Source organism: Panulirus ornatus, chromosome 73 (assembly GCF_036320965.1).
Source record: "Panulirus ornatus isolate Po-2019 chromosome 73, ASM3632096v1, whole genome shotgun sequence".
Lineage (NCBI taxonomy): Eukaryota > Metazoa > Arthropoda > Malacostraca > Decapoda > Palinuridae > Panulirus > Panulirus ornatus.
The window spans coordinates 8,680,114-8,700,113 of record NC_092296.1 but is presented as its reverse complement, the minus strand read 5'-3'; the positions used below and the strand labels follow the sequence as shown (position 1 = coordinate 8,700,113).

Sequence of the window (20,000 nt, the reverse complement as noted above, 5' to 3'; positions counted from 1 at the left end):
GGCGGGAGGGAGAACATGTACACGTACACAGACCCATCCAGCTATGCAAGGAGGCGGGAGGACAACATGTACACAGACCCATCCATAGCTGGGAGGCGGGAGGACACGTACACGGACCATCCAGCTATGCAGGGAGGCGGGAGGACATGTACACAGACCCATCCAGCTATACTGGGGAGGCGGGAGGACGTACCTGCACGGACGAGGGTGGGGGTGGCCAGTATGGTCCCTGCTGGGGAGGAGGCACGGCAGGTGTAGGTGGCCGCGTGAAGCTGGGTGTCGTACCGGTGGGCCGGGAAGGGCGGGAAGACCAGCGACCCGTTGGCCAGCACCTCCCGAAGACCCTCCACCTGCAGGAGGAGGAGATGGTGAGAGATGGTGTGATGACCATCTGTGGGAGGAGATGGTGAGAGATGGTGTGATGACCATCTGTGGGAAGAGATGGTGAGAGATGGTGTGATGACCATCTGTGGGAGGAGGAGATGGTGAGAGATGGTGTGATGACCATCTGTGGGAGGAGGAGATGGTGACAGATGGTGTGATGACCCTCCATCTGTGGGAGGAGGAGGAGGAAATGGTGACAGATGGCGTGATGACCCTCCATCTGTGGGAGGAGGAGGAGGAGGAGGAGGAGATGGTGACAGCTGGTGTGATGACAGCTGGTGATATCCCCCACCTGTAAGACGGAGGAAAAAACCTAAAAATGATAAAAAATGAATATATTTGAATATTACAATTTCCTTTTTTATCACCTTATCCATATGACCCATGTCGCAGAGAACGCCACAATGAAGCCACTAGAATCTAGTCTTGTCATCTAGAGGGTATGATCTACGAGACAGAGCCTACGGTCTACCTCCTACAGAAGCACCATGAGCTCCACAGATATACAAATCCCGTAGACACTGCATAAAAGCCCAGAATAAGGCCTACGTCTTAAGACACACAAACACACACACACACACACACACACACACACACACACACACACACACACACACACGCAGATGGAAACAGCTAAGTTTGCCTCTAAAGTAACCGGGTGACATTTTCTGGATACGAAAAATTCTTTTCTTTTCCTGGGAACAGATGTTTATATATATATATATATATATATATATATATATATATATATATATATATATATATATATATATATATATATATATATATATACATATATATATATATATATATATATATATATATATATATATATATATATATATATATATATATATATATATATATAAACCTATGAATCCACGGGGAAATGAAACACGAAAGTTCCCAAGTGCCCTTTCGTGTAATAATCACATCATCAGGGAGATACAAGAAATATATATATATATATATATATATATATATATATATATATATATATATATATATATATATATATATATATATAAGTGACAGATCCAAGTATTGGAAAGGAAATGAAATATATAAATACAAGACGTTATGGCGAGCGTAGTAAGGTGAGTGACCCACGTCCACAGGGGCCGAGTTCCTGCCATGTCCTCCATAAAGATAAAGAGGGCGAGTTACGGTTTCCCTGGGGAACGCACGCTTCCAGATGGGGAAATCATTCCAGTGAATTGTCGTGAGTTCCCATAACCGATAGATATGAGGTCCGCCCGAGAGGCTAGTGTGCGAGATGAGGTGGTGATGTGTGGAACTCAGTGCAAGTGGGGGCCTCCCTTGTTGGTGAGTTCCCTTGCCAGGTCAAACTCTCACCCCCGCCCCCCTAAATTGTGATTGTCCGAGGTCACTTTTGAGTGTGTATATCTTGGTGGAATAGAGTTCCATCGTTGAGTTCCATCGCTGAGTTCCATCGGTGGTTCTGTGAGTTCCACAAGGGTACAAGTCATGAGGTTTCTATACCTCGAGTTCCCTTATCTATCTTACACCTTATCTATCTTACACTTTATCTATCTTACACCTTATCTATCTTATCTTCCACCCCCATTCATGCTTGCGGGGCTACACTCAACGCGTTGCCCAGCCCCACGCTGTGTTGGTGTATCAATCACCATTTCTGCACACATGAACAGTTCATGCTGAACACTCCACCATCATGAACAGTTCATGCTGAACACTCCACCACTATATATATATATATGAGAGAGTTGGGGTGACAGAGTATCATTAAATTTCAGGGACAATAAAAAGATGTTTTGGAAGGAGGCAAATAAAGTGTGTAAGACAAGGGAGCAAATGGGAATTTCAGTGACGGGGGCTAATGGGGAGGTGATAACAAGTAGTGGTGATGTGAAAAGGAGATGGAGTGAGTATTTTGAAGGTTTGTTGAATGTGTTTGATGATAGAGTGGCAGATATAGGGTGTTTTAGTCAAGGTGGTGTGCAAAGTGAGAGGGTTAGGGAAAATGATTTGGTAAACAGAGAAGAGGTAGTAAAAGCTTTGCGGAAGATGAAAGCCGGCAAGGAAGCGGGTTCGGATGGTATTGCATTGGAATTTATTAAAAAAGGAGGTGACTGTATTGTTGATTGGTTGGTAAGGTTATTCAATGTATGTATGATTCATGGTGAGGTGCCTGAGGATTGGCGGAATGCGTGCACAGTCCCATTGTACAAAGGCAAAGGGGATAAGAATGAGTGCTCAAATTACAGAGGTATAAGTTTGTTCAGTATTCCTGGCAAATTAAATGGGAGGGTATTGATTGAGAGGGTGAAGGCATGTACAGAGCATCAGATTGGGGAAGAGCAGTGTGGCTTCAGAAGTGGTAGAGGATGTGTGGATCAGGTGTTTGCTTTGAAGAATGTATGTGAGAAATACTTAGAAAAGCAAATGGATTTATATGTAGCATTTATGGATCTGGAGAAGGCATATGATAGAGTTGATAGAGATGCTCTGTGGAAGGTATTAAGAATATATGGTGTGGGAGGCAAGTTGTTAGAAGCAGTGAAAAGTCTTTATCGAGGATGTAAGGCATGTGTACGTGTAGAAAGAGAGGAAAGTGATTGGTTCTCAGCGAATGGAGGTTTGCGGCAGAGGTGTGTGATGTCTCCATGGTTGTTTAATTTGTTTATGAATGGGGGTTGTTAGAGAGGTGAATGTAAGAGTTTTGGAAAGAGGGGCAAGTATGCAGTCTGTTGTGGATGAGAGAGCTTGGGAAGTGAGTCAGTTGTTGTTCGCTGATGATACAGCGCTGGTGGCTGATTCATGTGAGAAACTGCAGACGCTGGTGACTGACTTTGGTAAAGTGTGTGAAAGAAGAAAGTTGAGAGTAAATGTGAATAAGAGTAAGGTTATTAGGTACAGTAGGGTTGAGGGTCAAGTCAATTGGGACGTAAGTTTGAATGGAGAAAAACTGGAGGAAGTACAGCGTTATAGATATCTGGGAGTGGCTCTGGCAGCGGATGGAACCATGGAAGCGGAAGTGAATCATAGGGTGGGGGAGGGGGCGAAAATTCTGGGAGCCTTGAAAAATGTTTGGAAGTCGAGAACACTATCTCGGAAAGCAAAAATGGGTATGTTTGAAGGAATAGTGGTGCCAACAATGTTGTATGGTTGCGAGGCGTGGGCTAAGGATAGAGTTGTGCGTAGGAGGATGGATGTGCTGGAAATGAGATGTTTGAGGACAATGTGTGGTGTGAGGTGGTTTGATCGAGTAAGTAATGTAAGGGTAAGAGAGATGTGTGGAAATAAAAAGAGTGTGGTTGAGAGAGCAGAAGAGGGTGTTTTGAAATGGTTTGGTCACATTGAGAGAATGAGTGAGGAAAGATTGACCAAGAGGATATATGTGTCAGAGGTGGAGGGTACGAGAAGTGGGAGACCAAATTGGAGGTGGAAAGATGGAGTGAAAAAGATTTTGAGTAATCGGGGCCTGAACATGCAGGAAGGTGAGAGGCATGCAAGGAATAGAGTGAATTGGAACGATGTGGTATACCGGGGTCGACGTGCTGTCACTGGATTGAACCAGGGCATGTGAAGCGTCTGGGGTAAACCATGGAAAGTTGTGTGGGGCCTGGATGTGGAGAGGGAGCTGTGGTTTCGGTGCATTATTACATGACAGCTAGAGACTGAGTGTGAACGAATGTGGCCTTTGTTGTCTTTTCCTAGTGCTACCTCGCACACATGAGGGGGAAGGGGGTTGTTATTCCATGCGTGGTGAGGTGGCGATGGGAATAAATAAAGGCAGACAGGATGAATTATGTACATGTGTATATATCTATATGTCTGTGTGTGTATATATATGTATACACTGAGATGTATAGGTATGTATATTTGCGTGTGTGGACGTGTATGTATATACATGTGTATGGGGGTCGGTTGGGCCATTTCTTTCGTCTGTTTCCTTGCGCTACCTCGCAAACGCGGGAGACAGCGACAAAGAAAAAGAAAAAAAAAAAAATATATATATATATATATATATATATATATATATATATATATATATATATATATATATATATATATATATATATATTCCACCGAAGAGAACATACATCTTTCCTTGACTGTCCTCTCTAAAACAGGGCTGAGAGTGTACATATATACACACTCTCTCTCTCTCTCTCTCTCTCTCTCTCTCTCTCTCTCTCTCTCTCTCTCTCTCTCTCTCTCTCTCTCTCTCTCTCTCTCTCTCTCTCTCTCTCTCTCTCTCTCTCGCAATAACTCACCACCTGTACCTCTGTTCCAGTGAGGTGGAGGAGGAGTTGGAGGAGGAGGAGGAGGAGGAGTTGGAGGAGGAGGACCCTTCCCCTCTCTCTCTCTCTCCCTCTCTCTCTCCCTCAAAGGTATCGGTCCCATTGTATCAAATCAATACCAGTCTGTTGCATCTCATGAGAGAGAGAGAGAGAGAGAGAGAGAGAGAGAGAGAGAGAGAGAGAGAGAGAGAGGCAGGCCCGGGCCGCCGCCCCCCCCCCCATCTCCCCCCCTTCAGAACTTGCCCCCTGTTATTCGTCCCCTCATTAGCAAAAGCCCCCGGAAGGGGAAGGGGAAGTGGGGGTGGGGGGGTTGGGGGTGGTGGGGGTCGGTCTCCCCCCCTTCCCCCCTCATCCCTCCCCCCCCCCCCTGTGTGTGTTCGCGTACATCCCCCGTTTTCTTTTATTTTTTTTTTGGGGGGGTCTCTCCCGATCTCGAGCGAGAGCACGTACACGAGAAGACCGACCTGGACACATCTCTCCCCATGGCTGGCTCCTCATATTCCTCTTCCCCTCCTCCTCTTCTTCTCCTCCTCCTCTTCTTCCCCTCCTCCTCTTCTTCTCCTCCTCCTCTTCTTCCCCTCCTCCTCTTCTTCTCCTCCTCCTCTTCTTCTCCTCCTCTTCTTCTTCTCTTCTTCTCCTCATCCTCTTCTTCTTCTCCTCCTCTTCTTCTCCTCCTCCTCTTCTTCTTCTCCTCTTCTTCTCCTCCTCCTCTTCTTCTCCTCCTCCTCTTCTTCTCCTCCTCTCTTCTTCTCCTCCTCTTCCTCTTCTCCTCCTCTTCTCCTCCTCCTCTTCTTCTCCTCCTCCTCTTCTTCTTCTCCTCTTCTTCTCCTCCTCCTCTTCTTCTTCTCCTCCTCTTCTCCTCCTCTTCTTCTTCTCCTCCTCTTCTTCTTCTCCTCTTCTTCTCCTCCTCCTCTTCTTCTCCTCCTCTTCTTCCCCTCCTCCTCTTCTTCTCCTCCTCCTCTTCTTCTTCTCCTCCTCTTCTTCTCCTCCTCTTCTTCTTCTCCTCCTCTTCTTCTCCTCCTCCTCTTCTTCTCTTCTTCTCCTCCTCCTCTTCTTCTCCTCCTCTTCTTCTCTTCTTCTTCTCCTCCTCATCTTCTCCTCCTCTTCTTCTCCTCCTCTTCCCCTCCTCCTCTTCTTCTCCTCCTCCTCTTCTTCTCCTCCTCCTCTTCTTCTTCTCCTCCTCTTCTTTTCCTCCTCTTCTTCTCCTCCTCTTCCCCTCCTCCTCTTCTCCTCCTCCTCTTCTTCTTCTCCTCCTCTTCTTCTTCTTCTCCTCCTCCTCTTCTTCTCCTCCTCTTCTTCTTCTTCTCCTCCTCCTCTTCTTCTCCTCCTCTTCTTCTCCTCCTCCTCTTCTTCTCCTCCTCCTCTTCTTCTCCTCCTCTTCTTCTCCTCCTCCTCTTCTTCTCCTCCTCCTCTTCTTCTCCTCCTCCTCTTCTTCTCCTCCTCTTCTTCTCCTCCTCTTCTTCTCCTCCTCTTCTTCTCCTCCTCCTCTTCTTCTCCTCCTCTTCTTCTCCTCCTCTTCTTCTCCTCCTCCTCCTCCTCCTCTTCTCCTCCTCCTCTTCTTCTCCTCCTCTTCTTCTCCTCCTCCTCTTCTTCTCCTCCTCTTCTTCTCCTCCTCTTCTTCTCCTCCTCTTCTTCTCCTCCTCCTCTTCTCCTCCTCTCTTCTCTCCTCCTCTTCTTCTCCTCCTCCTCTTCTTCTCCTCCTCCTCTTCTTCTCCTCCTCCTCTTCTTCTCCTCCTCCTCTTCTTCTCCTCCTCCTCTTCTTCTCCTCCTCTTCTTCTTCTCCTCCTCCTCTTCTTCTCCTCCTCCTCTTCTCCTCCTCCTCTTCTTCTTCTCCTCCTCTTCTTCTTCTCCTCCTCTTCTTCTCCTCCTCTTCTCTTCCTCTTCTTCTTCTCCTCCTCTTCTTCTTCTCCTCCTCCTCTTCTTCTCCTCCTCTTCTTCTCCTCCTCCTCTTCTTCTCCTCCTCCTCTGCTCCTCTTCTTCTTCTCCTCCCCTCCCTCCTCCTCCTCCTCTCTACCTATCTCCTCCCTCCCTCCTCCTCCTCTCTATCTATCTATCTATCTATCTATCTATCTATCTATCTGTCTCTGAGAATTCCTTCAGTTAATCTCATTTTGTTATCCAGCCATTATTGCCTATTTCCTATTCCCTTTCATTCGCTCTTTGCAATATTCGATTATCATATTTTTCCCTTTTCACATTTCGCTCCGTCAGTTATCTCAGTTTCCTTTTCTTCCCTCATCCCCCCCCCCCCCCCCTGTAATTTTCTGGCCGTGTTTTCTGTGTTAATTTCTTCCGGTTTTATGGCTCAAGATAACCCAATCCTCCAATACTAACTTTTTTCCCCTTTTTTTCCCTGATTTACTTTCTTCGTGTGTGTGTGTGTGTGTGTGTGTGTGTGTGTGTGTGTGTGTGGGAGGGGTGGTGGATGGATCAGCCATGGTCCGGGTGGGTGGTGGATGGTCTGCGGTGGTGGTGGTCCGGGGGCCACCAGCAGGGACCATCGCTATATTGGCATATAAACCAATTAACTCAGACAAGCCAGGCCAGGCCAGGCCAGGCCAGAGCCAGGCCAGGGGGTGGAGGCAGAGACGCTGGGGTGGGGTAAGGTGGGGGGGGAGGAGGAGGGGGGGGTTTGGTTGAGGAGGAGGGGGGGGAAAGGGAGGGGGGGGGGAAGAAGACAGAGGCAAGTGAGGGATAAAAGGTGTGTGTGTGTGTGTGTGTGTGTGTGTGTGTGTGTGTGTGTGAGGGAGGGAAGGAAATGGGGGAGGTGAAGGGAGAAAGGGGAGAGAGAGAGGAAATGGGGGCGGTGAGGGGAGGGTGGAGGAGAAGCGAAATTACTGGTGCCTTAGCACATGACTATGACCTCTATGGAGGTCGAGAATAAGGCTGTCGAGGGACGGGAGGGCCTCTCCAGGCCCATAATCCAATCAGTTCCTCTCAGTCGGTACCCACACCAGGGAGGCGAAAGGAGACAATATATATATATATATAAATATAATCATTTCAATCTATGTTCCTAAGGGCATTACGTATTTACAGTCCAGAGTTTATTGATGATGAGTTTGAGAAGATATATTCTATTGGATCTAAGTTAAAGTACCCTAGATCTTTCATTGATAAATCCCTTAAGTTAGCAAAGAAATCATTTTATAGAGTTGAGCCCAAACCGCCCACTGACACCAAGAATCTTTTAGTTCTCCCTTTTGATAATAATTTCACTTTACTTCCCATGTTGCTTAAATCCTTTAATGTAAATGTTGCCTTTAGCAACAATAATACTATAAAGAATATCTTAATCAGGAATTCACCAAAAAAAAATCTCCTGGATGCATCTATAAAGTGCCATGTAGAAATTGTGATAAATTTTATGTTGGTCTGACTGGTAAGGCTCTTTCTGTTAGACTTAAGCAACATAAATATAGAATAAGAACGGGACAAGAATCAAATGCCTTGTTTAATCACGTTAAAAACTATGATCATTGTATCGACTGGAGTAACGCCATCTCAGTTATTAACTCTAACTCTATTACCAAGAGAAATATCATTGAAGCTTCTATCATTAAATACAGAAAGAATTATAATCTTAATATTAGTGATGGTCTATACAAATTAGATAACTTTATTGTTGATAAAATTTGTAAAATGATAAGTTTATGAACGCTCGTTGTATGTTTTGGACAATCACATGTTTACCAAATGGCGTCCTAGCTTCGTCTCTTCAATGTATATCAACTGGCTGTTATATTTCTCTCTTGTGTCTCCCCTGATGATGTGATTATGACACGAAAGTGCACTTGGGAATTTATCGTGTTTCATTTTCCCCGTGGACTCATAGGAATATCTTGATCACACGCAAAATTGTGATATTTTCCAATATATATATATATATATATATATATATATATATATATATATATATATATATATATATATATATAAAAGGGAGACTCGCCATAGGGAAAGCCATTCATCTTGACACCTACTGCCGGGTTCATTAGTGATCAATTTACTAAGAGCTGGTGACACAAGGGTCGACCTCAGAATGACCACTACGTGTACTGGACGTAAGGGCGAGGGTCCTGAACACCAGGGAGAGTGTACACAGGGAGGGAGGGGGGTCTGGCCCCGTTGGTGCGTTGGTGAGAGAGAGAGAGAGAGAGAGAGAGAGAGAGAGAGAGAGAGAGAGAGAGAGAGAGAGAGAGAGAGAGAGAGAGAGAGAGAGAGAGAGAGAGAGAGAGAGAGAATAGGAGAGAGAATGAGAGAGAGAGAGAGAGAGAGAGAGAGAGAGAGAGAGAGAGAGAGAGAGAGAGAGAGAGAGAGAGAGAGAGAGAGAGAGATCGTACCTGCTGCAGCTGGCGCCCTTGGTGGAGGGTCCAGGTGATGGTGGGCGTGGGGGCGCCCTGGGCCACACAGTTGATGGTGGCGCCCGTCGTGTTGGTGAAGTGCAGGTGTCTGGGCGGCTCTTGGCTGAAGGTGGGGCCCTGCGTCACGCCCCGGCCCTCGGCGGCGCCTCCTCCTGCTGCAGGAGGAGGAGGAGACAAGATACGTCACGAACCCTGGCTCACGAAAGTGGGGGGCGTGGGGAAGTCCTGTAACTCACAAGGGCACACACGACTCACACGAACCACGTACGCTGGCTCACGAAAGTGGGGGGGGAGGGAAGTCCTGTAACTCACAAGGGCACACACGACTCACACGAACCACGTACGCTGGCTCACGAAAGTGGGGGGGGAGGGAAGTCCTGTAACTCACAAGGGCACACACGACTCACACGAACCATGAACCCTGGCTCACGAAAGTGGGGGGGGAGGGAAGTCCTGTAACTCACAAGGGCACACACGACTCACACGAACCACGTACGCTGGCTCACGAAAGTGGGGGGGGAGGGAAGTCCTGTAACTCACAAGGGCACACACGACTCACACGAACCACGTACGCTGGCTCACGAAAGTGGAGGGAGGTCCTGTAACTCACAAGGGCACACACGACTCACACGAACCACGAACCATGGCTCACGAAAAGGGGGAGTGGGAGAGTAACTTAAAACTATATGAGCAAATCCAAGGGGAAAACTACATTGTAAGTATATACATTTCTCTGCAGTATATACACTTCTATACAATATACATATTTCCCTACACTATACACATTTCCCTGTAGTATATACATTTCTCTGCAATATATACATTTCTCTACAATATATATATTTCCCTACACTATACACATTTCCCTTTAGTATATACATTTCTCTGCAGCATATACATTTCTCTACAATATATACATTTCCCTACACTATACACACTTCCCTGTAGTATATACATTTCTCTGCTATATATACATTTCCCTGCAATATATACATTTCCCTGCACTATATAAATTTCCCTGTTGTATATAAATTCCTCTGCAAATATATACATTTCCCTGCAAGTATTTACATTTCTCTGCAGTATATACATTTCCCTGCAAGTATATATATTTCCCTTCAGTATACACATTTCTCTGCACCATACAGACATTTCCCTGCAGTATATACATTTCCCTGCACTATATACATTTCCCACTCATACAAGTCCAGTGAACGAGGGAGACAGCAAAACAGACAGAATGAAAAGAAAAACCTAAGAATGTATATAGAAAATATGAATACATTTGGATACGTGAAACGCAATTCAAAATTCCTGGGGACTCGTTCATTTCGTAAACAAATAAATAGGACGGTCCATCTGTAGTTACCTTTAACTTCAGAAATCCTATGAATATAAGTCTATATTTTTTTCATATATATATATATATATATATATATATATATATATATATATATATATATATATATATATATATATATATATCAAAACCTATGACATCTGCAATGAATCTTTTTTTTTCCTAAAAGATTGACCTGTGCAGCGAACACCTTCCCTCCCCCCTTCTCCCTCCAGTGGAAGACATATATATATATATATATATATATATATATATATATATATATATATATATACAGAGCGGTGCTGTTTCCTATTGGAGAGGGTGGTAGCGACAGGAATGGATGAAAGCAAGTATGAATAGTGTATATGTGCATCTATGTATATGTCTGTGTATGTGTATGTGTATGTATGTTGATATGTATATGCATGAATATGTGCGTATGTGGCCGTTTATGTATATGTACATATACGTGTATAGGAGTGGTTGGGCCATTCGTCGTCTGTTTTCTGGCGCTACCTCGCCGACGCGGGAAACAGCGGCATAATACAGATCTATATCGCACTAACAGACACTTGACTATATAGATCTATAGAATGAGGATATATAAATCCGAGAGAGAGAGAGAGAGAGAGAGAGAGAGAGAGAGAGAGAGAGAGAGAGAGAAGAGAGAGAGGAGAGACAGCTTTTGAGATATCTCTCACTGAGACAATTCCATCCCTTGTATACAACACTCCACACGACCCACACCCCACATTACACCCACACACCCACACACACACACACCCTCCCACAGGCGGGAATACCCAGCCTCCCTCCCACACACACTACCCCCACACACTTCCCCAAACCCCCTCTTCCTCCTCCACCCCAGAGTGAGGAGGGAAAGGAGTGGAGGGTGTGTGTCAATATATCAATTCTTATTCCACGTCACACAGGCGAGAACTTCATAGCCTCTCTGGGGGATATCTAACTTATTGGGGATTTGTCCGAGCTGTGGCGAGGTGGGTGAGAGAGAGAGAGAGAGAGAGAGAGAGAGAGAGAGAGAGAGAGAGAGAGAGAGAGAGAGAGAGAGAGAGAGAGAGAGAGAGAGAGAGAGAGAGAGAGAGAGAGAGAGAGAGACCTCTGGGCCACAAATCTGTACACAACAGAACGTGAGAAAAAAATATAAAATATATATATATATATATATATATATATATATATATATATATATATATATATATATATATATATATATATATATTACTTATCTATTTATTTTGCTTTGTCGCTGTCTCCCGCGTTTGCGAGGTAGCGCAAGGAAACAGACGAAAGAAATGGCCCAACCCACCCCCATACACATGTATATACATACACGTCAACACACGCAAATATACATAACTATACATCTCAATGTACACATATATATACACACACAGACACATACATGTATACACATGCACACAATTCACACTGTCTGCCTTTTATTCATTCCCATCGCCACCTCGCCACATATATATATATATATATATATATATATATATATATATATATATATATATATATATATATATAAACCCTCACACAGAGAATCCAGTGGTGATATTTATAGCCAATATTGTCTATAATACAATATATTTGAGGCCATACGTCTGGGTGAAGTACTGGCGGTCGAAGCTGAACATTTCCAAAACATACTGGTGTATCTAGTGATAGTAATAACCCTATATACCACGTACGGAGAACAAGAACAAGAACAAAGCAGTTCTCTCGTGTTATTTTCTAGAATTAGGCACACGTTCTGAAAGAGAGTTTCCCAAGCTTAGAGAACATGGCCTGTTCTGAAAGAGGGTTTCCCAGCTTAGAGAACATGGCCTGTTCTTAAAAGGGTTTCCCAGCTTAGAGAACATGGCCCTCGTTCTGAAGGGTTTCCCACCTTAGAGAACATGGCCTGTTCTTAAAAGGGTTTCCCACCTTAGAGAACATGGCCTGTTCTTAAAAGGGTTTCCCAGCTTAGAGAACATGGCCTGTTCTTAATAGGGTTTCCAGCTTAGAGAACATGGCCCCGTTCTTAAAAGGGTTTCCCAGCTTAGAGAACATGGCCTGTTCTTGAAAGGGGTTCCCAGCTTAGAGAACATGGCCCCGTTCTTAAAAGGGGTTCCCAGCTTAGAGAACATGGCCTGTTCTGAAAGAGAGTTCCAAGCTTAGAGAACATGGCCTGTTCTGAAAGAGGGTTCTAAGCTTAGAGAACATGGCCTGTTCTTAAAAGGGTTCCCAGCTTAGAGAACATGGCCCTTCTTCAGCGCTCCTAGCTTAAGAGAACACCGTTAAGTTCTCGAGTATTCTCAGATTAGAGAACAAGAGCCGTTCTCAAGTTACAGCAACGTAGAGAACACTGCCTTCGATACCCCCAGGACACAGAGAACAAAAGAGAACAGTAAAATACGTAGGTTTTCAGCTCGAATAATGGACCTAAAAGCACCATGGACAGAGGAACAAGGAACCACAATACCCTGGACACTGGAACGTGGACCCAGCATGGATGGACCTGGAGACTAGAAGGTAAACAAAGTGTGCGTGTGTGTGTGTGTGTGTGTGTGTGTGTGTGTGTGTGTGTGTGTACAGAGACGACGTCCTATAGAAACGTGTGGCTACCGAAGGGGCGTCTCCAGCCCTCCGCTCTGAGCCTGGCGTCTCATCGGGGAATCAATGGCTAGGAGGAGGAGGAGGAAGAGGAGGAGGAAGAAGAGAAGGAGGAGGAGGAGGAAGAGGAGGAGGAAGAGGAGGAAGAGGAGGAGGCTTCCTCCTGGTGCCCACCACTGCCCGCTTCCATAGGGCCCCCACTCAGCCATGCCGACCAACCCAGGCCAAACTCTTGTCTCTGAAAAGTCCCCCATCAGTTTTCCCTCCCCCTTCGTGTCCACGCTTCATGCTATCCTCATGTTTATCCTGGGACTCCCGTCCTTCGGTGCCGGTGAGGAGGGGCGTCGGCTGAGTCCTGGAGGCAGGGAGGAGGACAGGGACGGGACGGACCCCAGGGTAGGATGGTCCTCCTGCAGGAGTCCTGGAGGAGGAAGGTATTATAGAGTGGAGGTAGGTGTGTGGTGGTGCTGGTGGTGCCGCTGCTGCCCTCGCCCGCCTCCCGCTTCAGGGATCCACTGCCCACAGAGAAAGAGAGGCCCATAGAGAAAGAGAGAGAAGAGAGAGAGAGAGAGAGAGAGAGAGAGAGAGAGAGAGAGAGAGAGAGAGAGAGAGAGAGAGAGAGAGAGAGAGAGAGAGAGGAACAGGTCGCACTGACGGACGGTTGCCTCTGACAGCGGACGACTGAACGCGGCGGATCGCGCCATATCAAAAGCCGCGTCGCTGCCACGAAGGAAGATGAACCTCGGGGGACAATGGTTCCAGATGGCAATCGACGGTCCATGGTTGCCTGGAAGTTCTCAGAACGGGCCTGGAAAACCTCCTGCTCTTTGATCTGGAAGGACAATGGACGAGTAGAGATGACCCCCCCCCCACAACGTGTGCCACAGAGGCATGTCGCTCCCTTTGCACTCGACTAATTTCCAGTGTGGCTACAACACCGGCCGGCCAGAGACCCAGGAACACTTTGGAAAAGGACTTCAGTCAGTCTAGCGGTCTGGAAACATCCCCATGGAACCTCCAATGGTCTGGAGACATCATCATGGAACCTCCAATGGTCTGGAAACATCACCACGTACCCTCAGTGGTCTGGAAACATCCCCAAGGAATCTCCATTGGTCTGGAAACATCATCATGTTCCTCAGTGGTCTGGAAACATCCCCAAGGAATCTCCATTGGTCTGGAAACATCATCATGATCCTCAGTGGTCTGGAAACATCCCCAAGGAATCTCCAATGGTCTGGAAACATCATCATGATCCTCAGTGGTCTGGAAACATCCCCAAGGAATCTCCATTGGTCTGGAAACATCATCATGATCCTCAGTGGTCTGGAAACATCCCCAAGGAATCTCCAATGGTCTGGAAACATCATCATGATCCTCAGTGGTCTGGAAACATCCCCATGGAACCTCCAATGGTCTGGAGACATCATCATGGAACCTCCAATGGTCTGGAAACATCATCATGGACCCTCCAGTGGTCTGGAAACATCACCACGTACCCTCAGTGGTCTGGAAACATCACCACGTACCCTCCAGTGGTCTGGATACATCACCACGTACCCCTAGTGGTCTGGAAACATCACCACGTACCCTCAGTGGTCTGGAAACATCACCACGTACCCCCAGTGGTCTGGAAACATCACCACGTACCCTCAGTGGTCCGGAAACATCACCACGTACCCTCCAGTGGTCTGGAAACATCACCACGTACCCTCAGTGGTCAGGAAACATCACCACGGACCCTCCAGTGGTCTGGCAACATCATGGACCCTCATCAAACTAAAGCACCAGTACAGACATACCACAACAATGACAAGAGTTTCGAAGCGCCATGACGGACTCCCCAGCAGCGTGGAGCACTGCCGTAAACCTAACGACATGGAACATCACGATGGAACCCTTTCAAAGAGACTGGAACACCACCTCAAACACTCTGGCTGTTGAAACCTCATCAGTGAGACTTTCCGAAACACTTTGGAACCCCTGTACAAACCTTACAGCGACTTGAAACACCACAGAAAAATTAAACTAAAAGCCTGGAGCATAAGGACAGGACCTCAAACACTCTGTCTGTTGAAACCTCATCACTGAGACTTTCCGAAACACTTTGGAACTCCTGTACCAACCTTCCAGCAACCTCGAACACCATAGACAAACACTAACTAAAAGTCTGGAGCACCTGGACGGGCCCTCTGAAGCACCAGTCTGGAACAGTCACGTACTTTCAAACGTCTGAAACACTACGGCGGTTCCCCCTAACTTCCACTCGACAAACTGTGGCTTCCACACAGACTTTCCAGCACCCTGTAATCCCATCACAGATCCACTGACAATATACAACCCCCCATAAATCCTCCGGCAATCTAAAACTCTGGCAGAAGGGCTTCCAGTGGCTCGAAATAATGCTGCAAGTTCCTCCGTGGCCCTTGGAACACTACCGCAAACCTCTTTCAGAATCTGGGGTGACACCACACACTCTTCAGCAACCTGGAACATCGCCACACACTCCTCAAAAGCCTGGAATGATACCACACACTCTTCAGCAACCTGGAACATCGCCACACACTCTTCAAAAGCCTGGAATGACACCACACACTCTTCAGCAGCCTAGAACATCGCCACACACTCTTCAAAAGCCTGGAATGACACCACACACTCTTCAGCAGCCTAGAACATCACCACGCACCCTTCAAAAGCCTGGAATGATACCACGCACTCTTCAGCAGCCTAGAACATCACCACACACTCTTCAAAAGCCTGGAATGACACCACACACTCTTCAGCAGCCTAGAACATCACCACGCACCCTTCAAAAGCCTGGAATGATACCACGCACTCTTCAGCAGCCAAGAACACCACCACACACTCTTCAAAAGCCTGGATAACACGACGCAATCATCAGTAGCCTGGAACATCGCCACACACTCTTCAAAAGCCTGGAATGACACCACACACTCTTCAGCAGCCTGGAATACTGCCAACGAACCCCTTAGAGAGGCACTACCCTCCTGACTTTAGGGTATTAGGGTCTTGAGTTGATGCCCAGAACCATCATACTCCCTCCAAGTCAGGTTCGCTCTGGTCTTACCTTCTACTGCACTAACTCTACATCCACCAGACTAAACACAAATCCTTTTTCTTCTCGAATACGCAAGGAATAGGGAGGAATTTAGACAACAACAGATCCCTGGGGGGGCCTAGCGAGGCTATTCGGGTTAGTGGAAGGTATCAGAAACTTACAGAAGAGTGTGGTGTAAGTTAAAAAGGCATACAGATCATTCAAAGGCATACAGATCATTCAAAGGCATACAGATCATTCAAAAAGGCATACAGATCATTCAAAGGCATACAGATCATTCAAAAAGGCATACAGATCATTCAAAGGCATACAGATCATTCAAAGACATACTGATCATTCAAAGGCATACAGATAATTCAATGGCATACAGATCATTCAAAAAGGCATACAGATCATTCAAAGACATACAGATCATTCAAAGGCATACAGATCATTCAAAGGCATACAGATCATTCAAAGGCATACAGATCATTCAAAGGCATACAGATCATTCAAAGGCATACAGATCATTCAAAGGCATACAGATCATTCAAAGGCGTACAGATCATTCAAAGGCATACAGATCATTCAAATATACTCTGGACCCCATTTTTTACCCCATATTCTCCCTCCTGCAATTCGCCCTCTCTTTTCCGTTGCCCTTCTCTTCCACTCAGCGCCAGGCCTTGGTGTGAAAAATAGCCTGGAATGGCGAGTGTCATCTCGTGGTAAAGAAAAAAAAAAAAACTGTTTCCTCAATCTGCCTTGTTACCACAGCGGCAGAAGAGGGGGGGGGGGGGCCCAAGTCAGAAGGGCCTCCTGGGAGTTCGATGTCCAATATATTCATGCAACATTGACAGGTCCCTGGCCTTTCGTGGGGGGTCACGCCAGGTCAGTTCGGGGTGTCGTCTAAGGTCACACAAGGGGAGCGTGTCATGTGGTGGTCCTCCTCCTTCATCCGGCCCCCGACTGACCACCGACCTACGTTCGAATTACGGAGCTGGCGATTCACTCGGGTGCAGTAATCTCCCGGGCGCGATTCCACTCCCACAGTCAAATATCATGTCCGGTGAGTGAGGAGCTGTCCGCTCGCTCGCCCGCCAGGTGGGTCGGTCGGCCCACCAGCCCAGCCCAGCCCAAGCCCAGCCCATGGCAAAGCAACTCAGTACGTGCAGTCGCCCACAGGAGTCGTGGGACATGGCTAAAAAAGAGTTCCGAAGTCCCGGTGTGCGCTCGAGCCTGGAACGAAGCTGTAACCCCGGCGCTCTGTCTCCGCGTGTCGAGAGAAGACTCGACCATGTTTCCGAATGCCTGTGGTCCCCGAACACACACACACACACACACACACACACACACACACACACACATTGCTCGAAGCCATACCAGGGGGTCTTGGTAAGGTCTCAATCGTCAGTTTTTCGATGACTTTTGAGGTCTCGAAGCAGTACCGAACCGACTGTCTCTCCTTGGCGAGATGAAAGAGGGTTCGTTGGAGCTCCGATCCTAGGTGTTTCAAGGCTGCTCGTGAAGCCCCAGTACACACGTGGTCGAAGCCTCGCTCGCCGACCTCTCTGTCTCTGTCTCTGTTCGGTACAGCTTCGATCAGCCATGAGGTCTGACACTGTGGCTTGCGACGGGAGCGAATGAAGCTCCTGGACTCATCAAGGGCGAGAAGGACTCGGCTATTAGGTAAGATTTCCACCCTCACTGTCCGCGCGGATTCACGAGCATGAGTGAGCCACTTGCCGGATTGGACCATGGCTCCCTGTGGCTCCCATGACTCCCGACCCCAGAGTGTTGTCATAACAACATATGTGTTCCTGAGCGCAAAGGTACTAATGTGCTACTTTAACGCCCTTTATATATATATATATATATATATATATATATATATATATATATATATATATATATATATATATATATATATATATATATATATATATATATATATATATGCCTATGAGCCCACGGGGAGAATGAAATACGATAAATTCCCAAGTGCACTTTCGCGTAATAATCACACCATCAGGGGAGACACAAGAGAGAAGTATAACAACAGTCAGTTGATATCCAACGAAGAGACGTCCTAGTTACGCCTCTTCGTTGTATATCTTGCTGTCTTCCCTGATGATGTGATTATTACACGAAAGTGCACTTGGGAACTTATCGTATTTCATTTTCCCCCGTGCGGCTCATAGGAATAAACTTGATCACGCGCAAAATTGTGATCCTTTCCAATATATATATATATATATATATATATATATATATATATATATATATATATATATATATATATATATATATATATATATATGTTTGTATCTAGGCAGGAGACCTTCTCTCAAACATGTTGCATTGAATATGACTGTTGATTCAGCATTCATCAGACTGACTGATGTTCCCAGCTCGCCTGCTCGGATCAATTATCAATAAGGTGGCCAGAGTTCATAGCAAGGGTTAGGACCACACTTAAGTAGAAACCAGTGTGTCATGACAGTATAGGTTTCTACTTAAGTTTTGATTCTACCCCTGCTAAGAAAACCTTTTGTTTACTTGTCTGTTTGGTTTTCTGCTCCCGAGAGCTGGCTGCTTGTGTGCCCCCCACCACCACTAGCTAAACCACGCAATGCTCGGCAATCTGCTGCGTCACGGGATTACTGTGTGGCCATCAGCAACTTCAGGGTGGGCCGTTTTGATACCTGCTTCTTTCCCTACACGTCGAAGCTTTGGAACTCTCTACCCTCTCGTGTCTTTCCCAGTAACTATGACCTGGCACATTTCAAAACACGGGTTTTCCACTTTCTCCAAAATTCGTAAATACTTTCCCTTGTCTTTCCATGTTTCTTTTTCACTAGCCTCTGTATATATCTATTATGGTTTATGTCCGTGACTGGAAACTCCAATATAATACACAGACACACACACACACACACACACACACATATATGTATATATATATATATATATATATATATATATATATATAGAGGTAGAGGATGTGTGGATCAGGTGTTTGCTTTGAAGAATGTATGTGAGAAATACTTAGAAAAGCAAATGGATTTGTATGTAGCATTTATGGATCTGGAGAAGGCATATGATAGAGTTGATAGAGATGCTCTGTGGAAGGTATTAAGAATATATGGTGTGGGAGGCAAGTTGTTAGAAGCAGTGAAAAGTTTTTATCGAGGATGTAAGGCATGTGTACGTGTAGGAAGAGAGGAAAGTGATTGGTTCTCAGTGAATGTAGGTTTGCGGCAGGGGTGTGTGATGTCTCCATGGTTGTTTAATTTGTTTATGGATGGGGTTGTTAGGGAGGTAAATGCAAGAGTCTTGGAAAGAGGGGCAAGTATGAAGTCTGTTGGGGATGAGAGAGCTTGGGAAGTGAGTCAGTTGTTGTTCGCTGATGATACAGCGCTGGTGGCGGATTCATGTGAGAAACTGCAGAAGCTGGTGACGGAGTTTGGTAAAGTGTGTGGAAGAAGAAAGTTAAGAGTAAATGTGAATAAGAGCAAGGTTATTAGGTACAGTAGGGTTGAGGGTCAAGTCAATTGGGAGGTGAGTTTGAATGGTGAAAAACTGGAGGAAGTGAAGTGTTTTAGATATCTGGGAGTGGATCTGTCAGCGGATGGAACCATGGAAGCGGAAGTGGATCATAGGGTGGGGGAGGGGGCGAAAATTTTGGGAGCCTTGAAAAATGTGTGGAAGTCGAGAACATTATCCCGGAAAGCAAAAATGGGTATGTTTGAAGGAATAGTAGTTCCAACAATGTTGTATGGTTGCGAGGCGTGGGCTATGGATAGAGTTGTGCGCAGGAGGATGGATGTGCTGGAAATGAGATGTTTGAGGACAATGTGTGGTGTGAGGTGGTTTGATCGAGTAAGTAACGTAAGGGTAAGAGAGATGTGTGGAAATAAAAAGAGCGTGGTTGAGAGAGC

At 46.1% G+C, this 20,000-nt stretch overlaps 1 protein-coding gene across 1 annotated transcript in view; it reads right to left on the bottom strand.

Moving 5' to 3' along the window:
* The window catches only part of LOC139748212 (cell adhesion molecule Dscam2-like), a 356,883-nt gene that overhangs the window by 216,900 nt on the left and 119,983 nt on the right, over positions 1-20,000 (bottom strand). Inside the window, exons 2-3 of the mRNA XM_071661036.1 lie at positions 9,017-9,192; positions 194-350 (exon numbers count right to left, since the gene is read on the bottom strand). Of these exons, the coding sequence (XP_071517137.1) occupies positions 194-350; positions 9,017-9,192 (333 nt within the window). The remainder of the gene's footprint in view (positions 1-193; positions 351-9,016; positions 9,193-20,000) is intronic.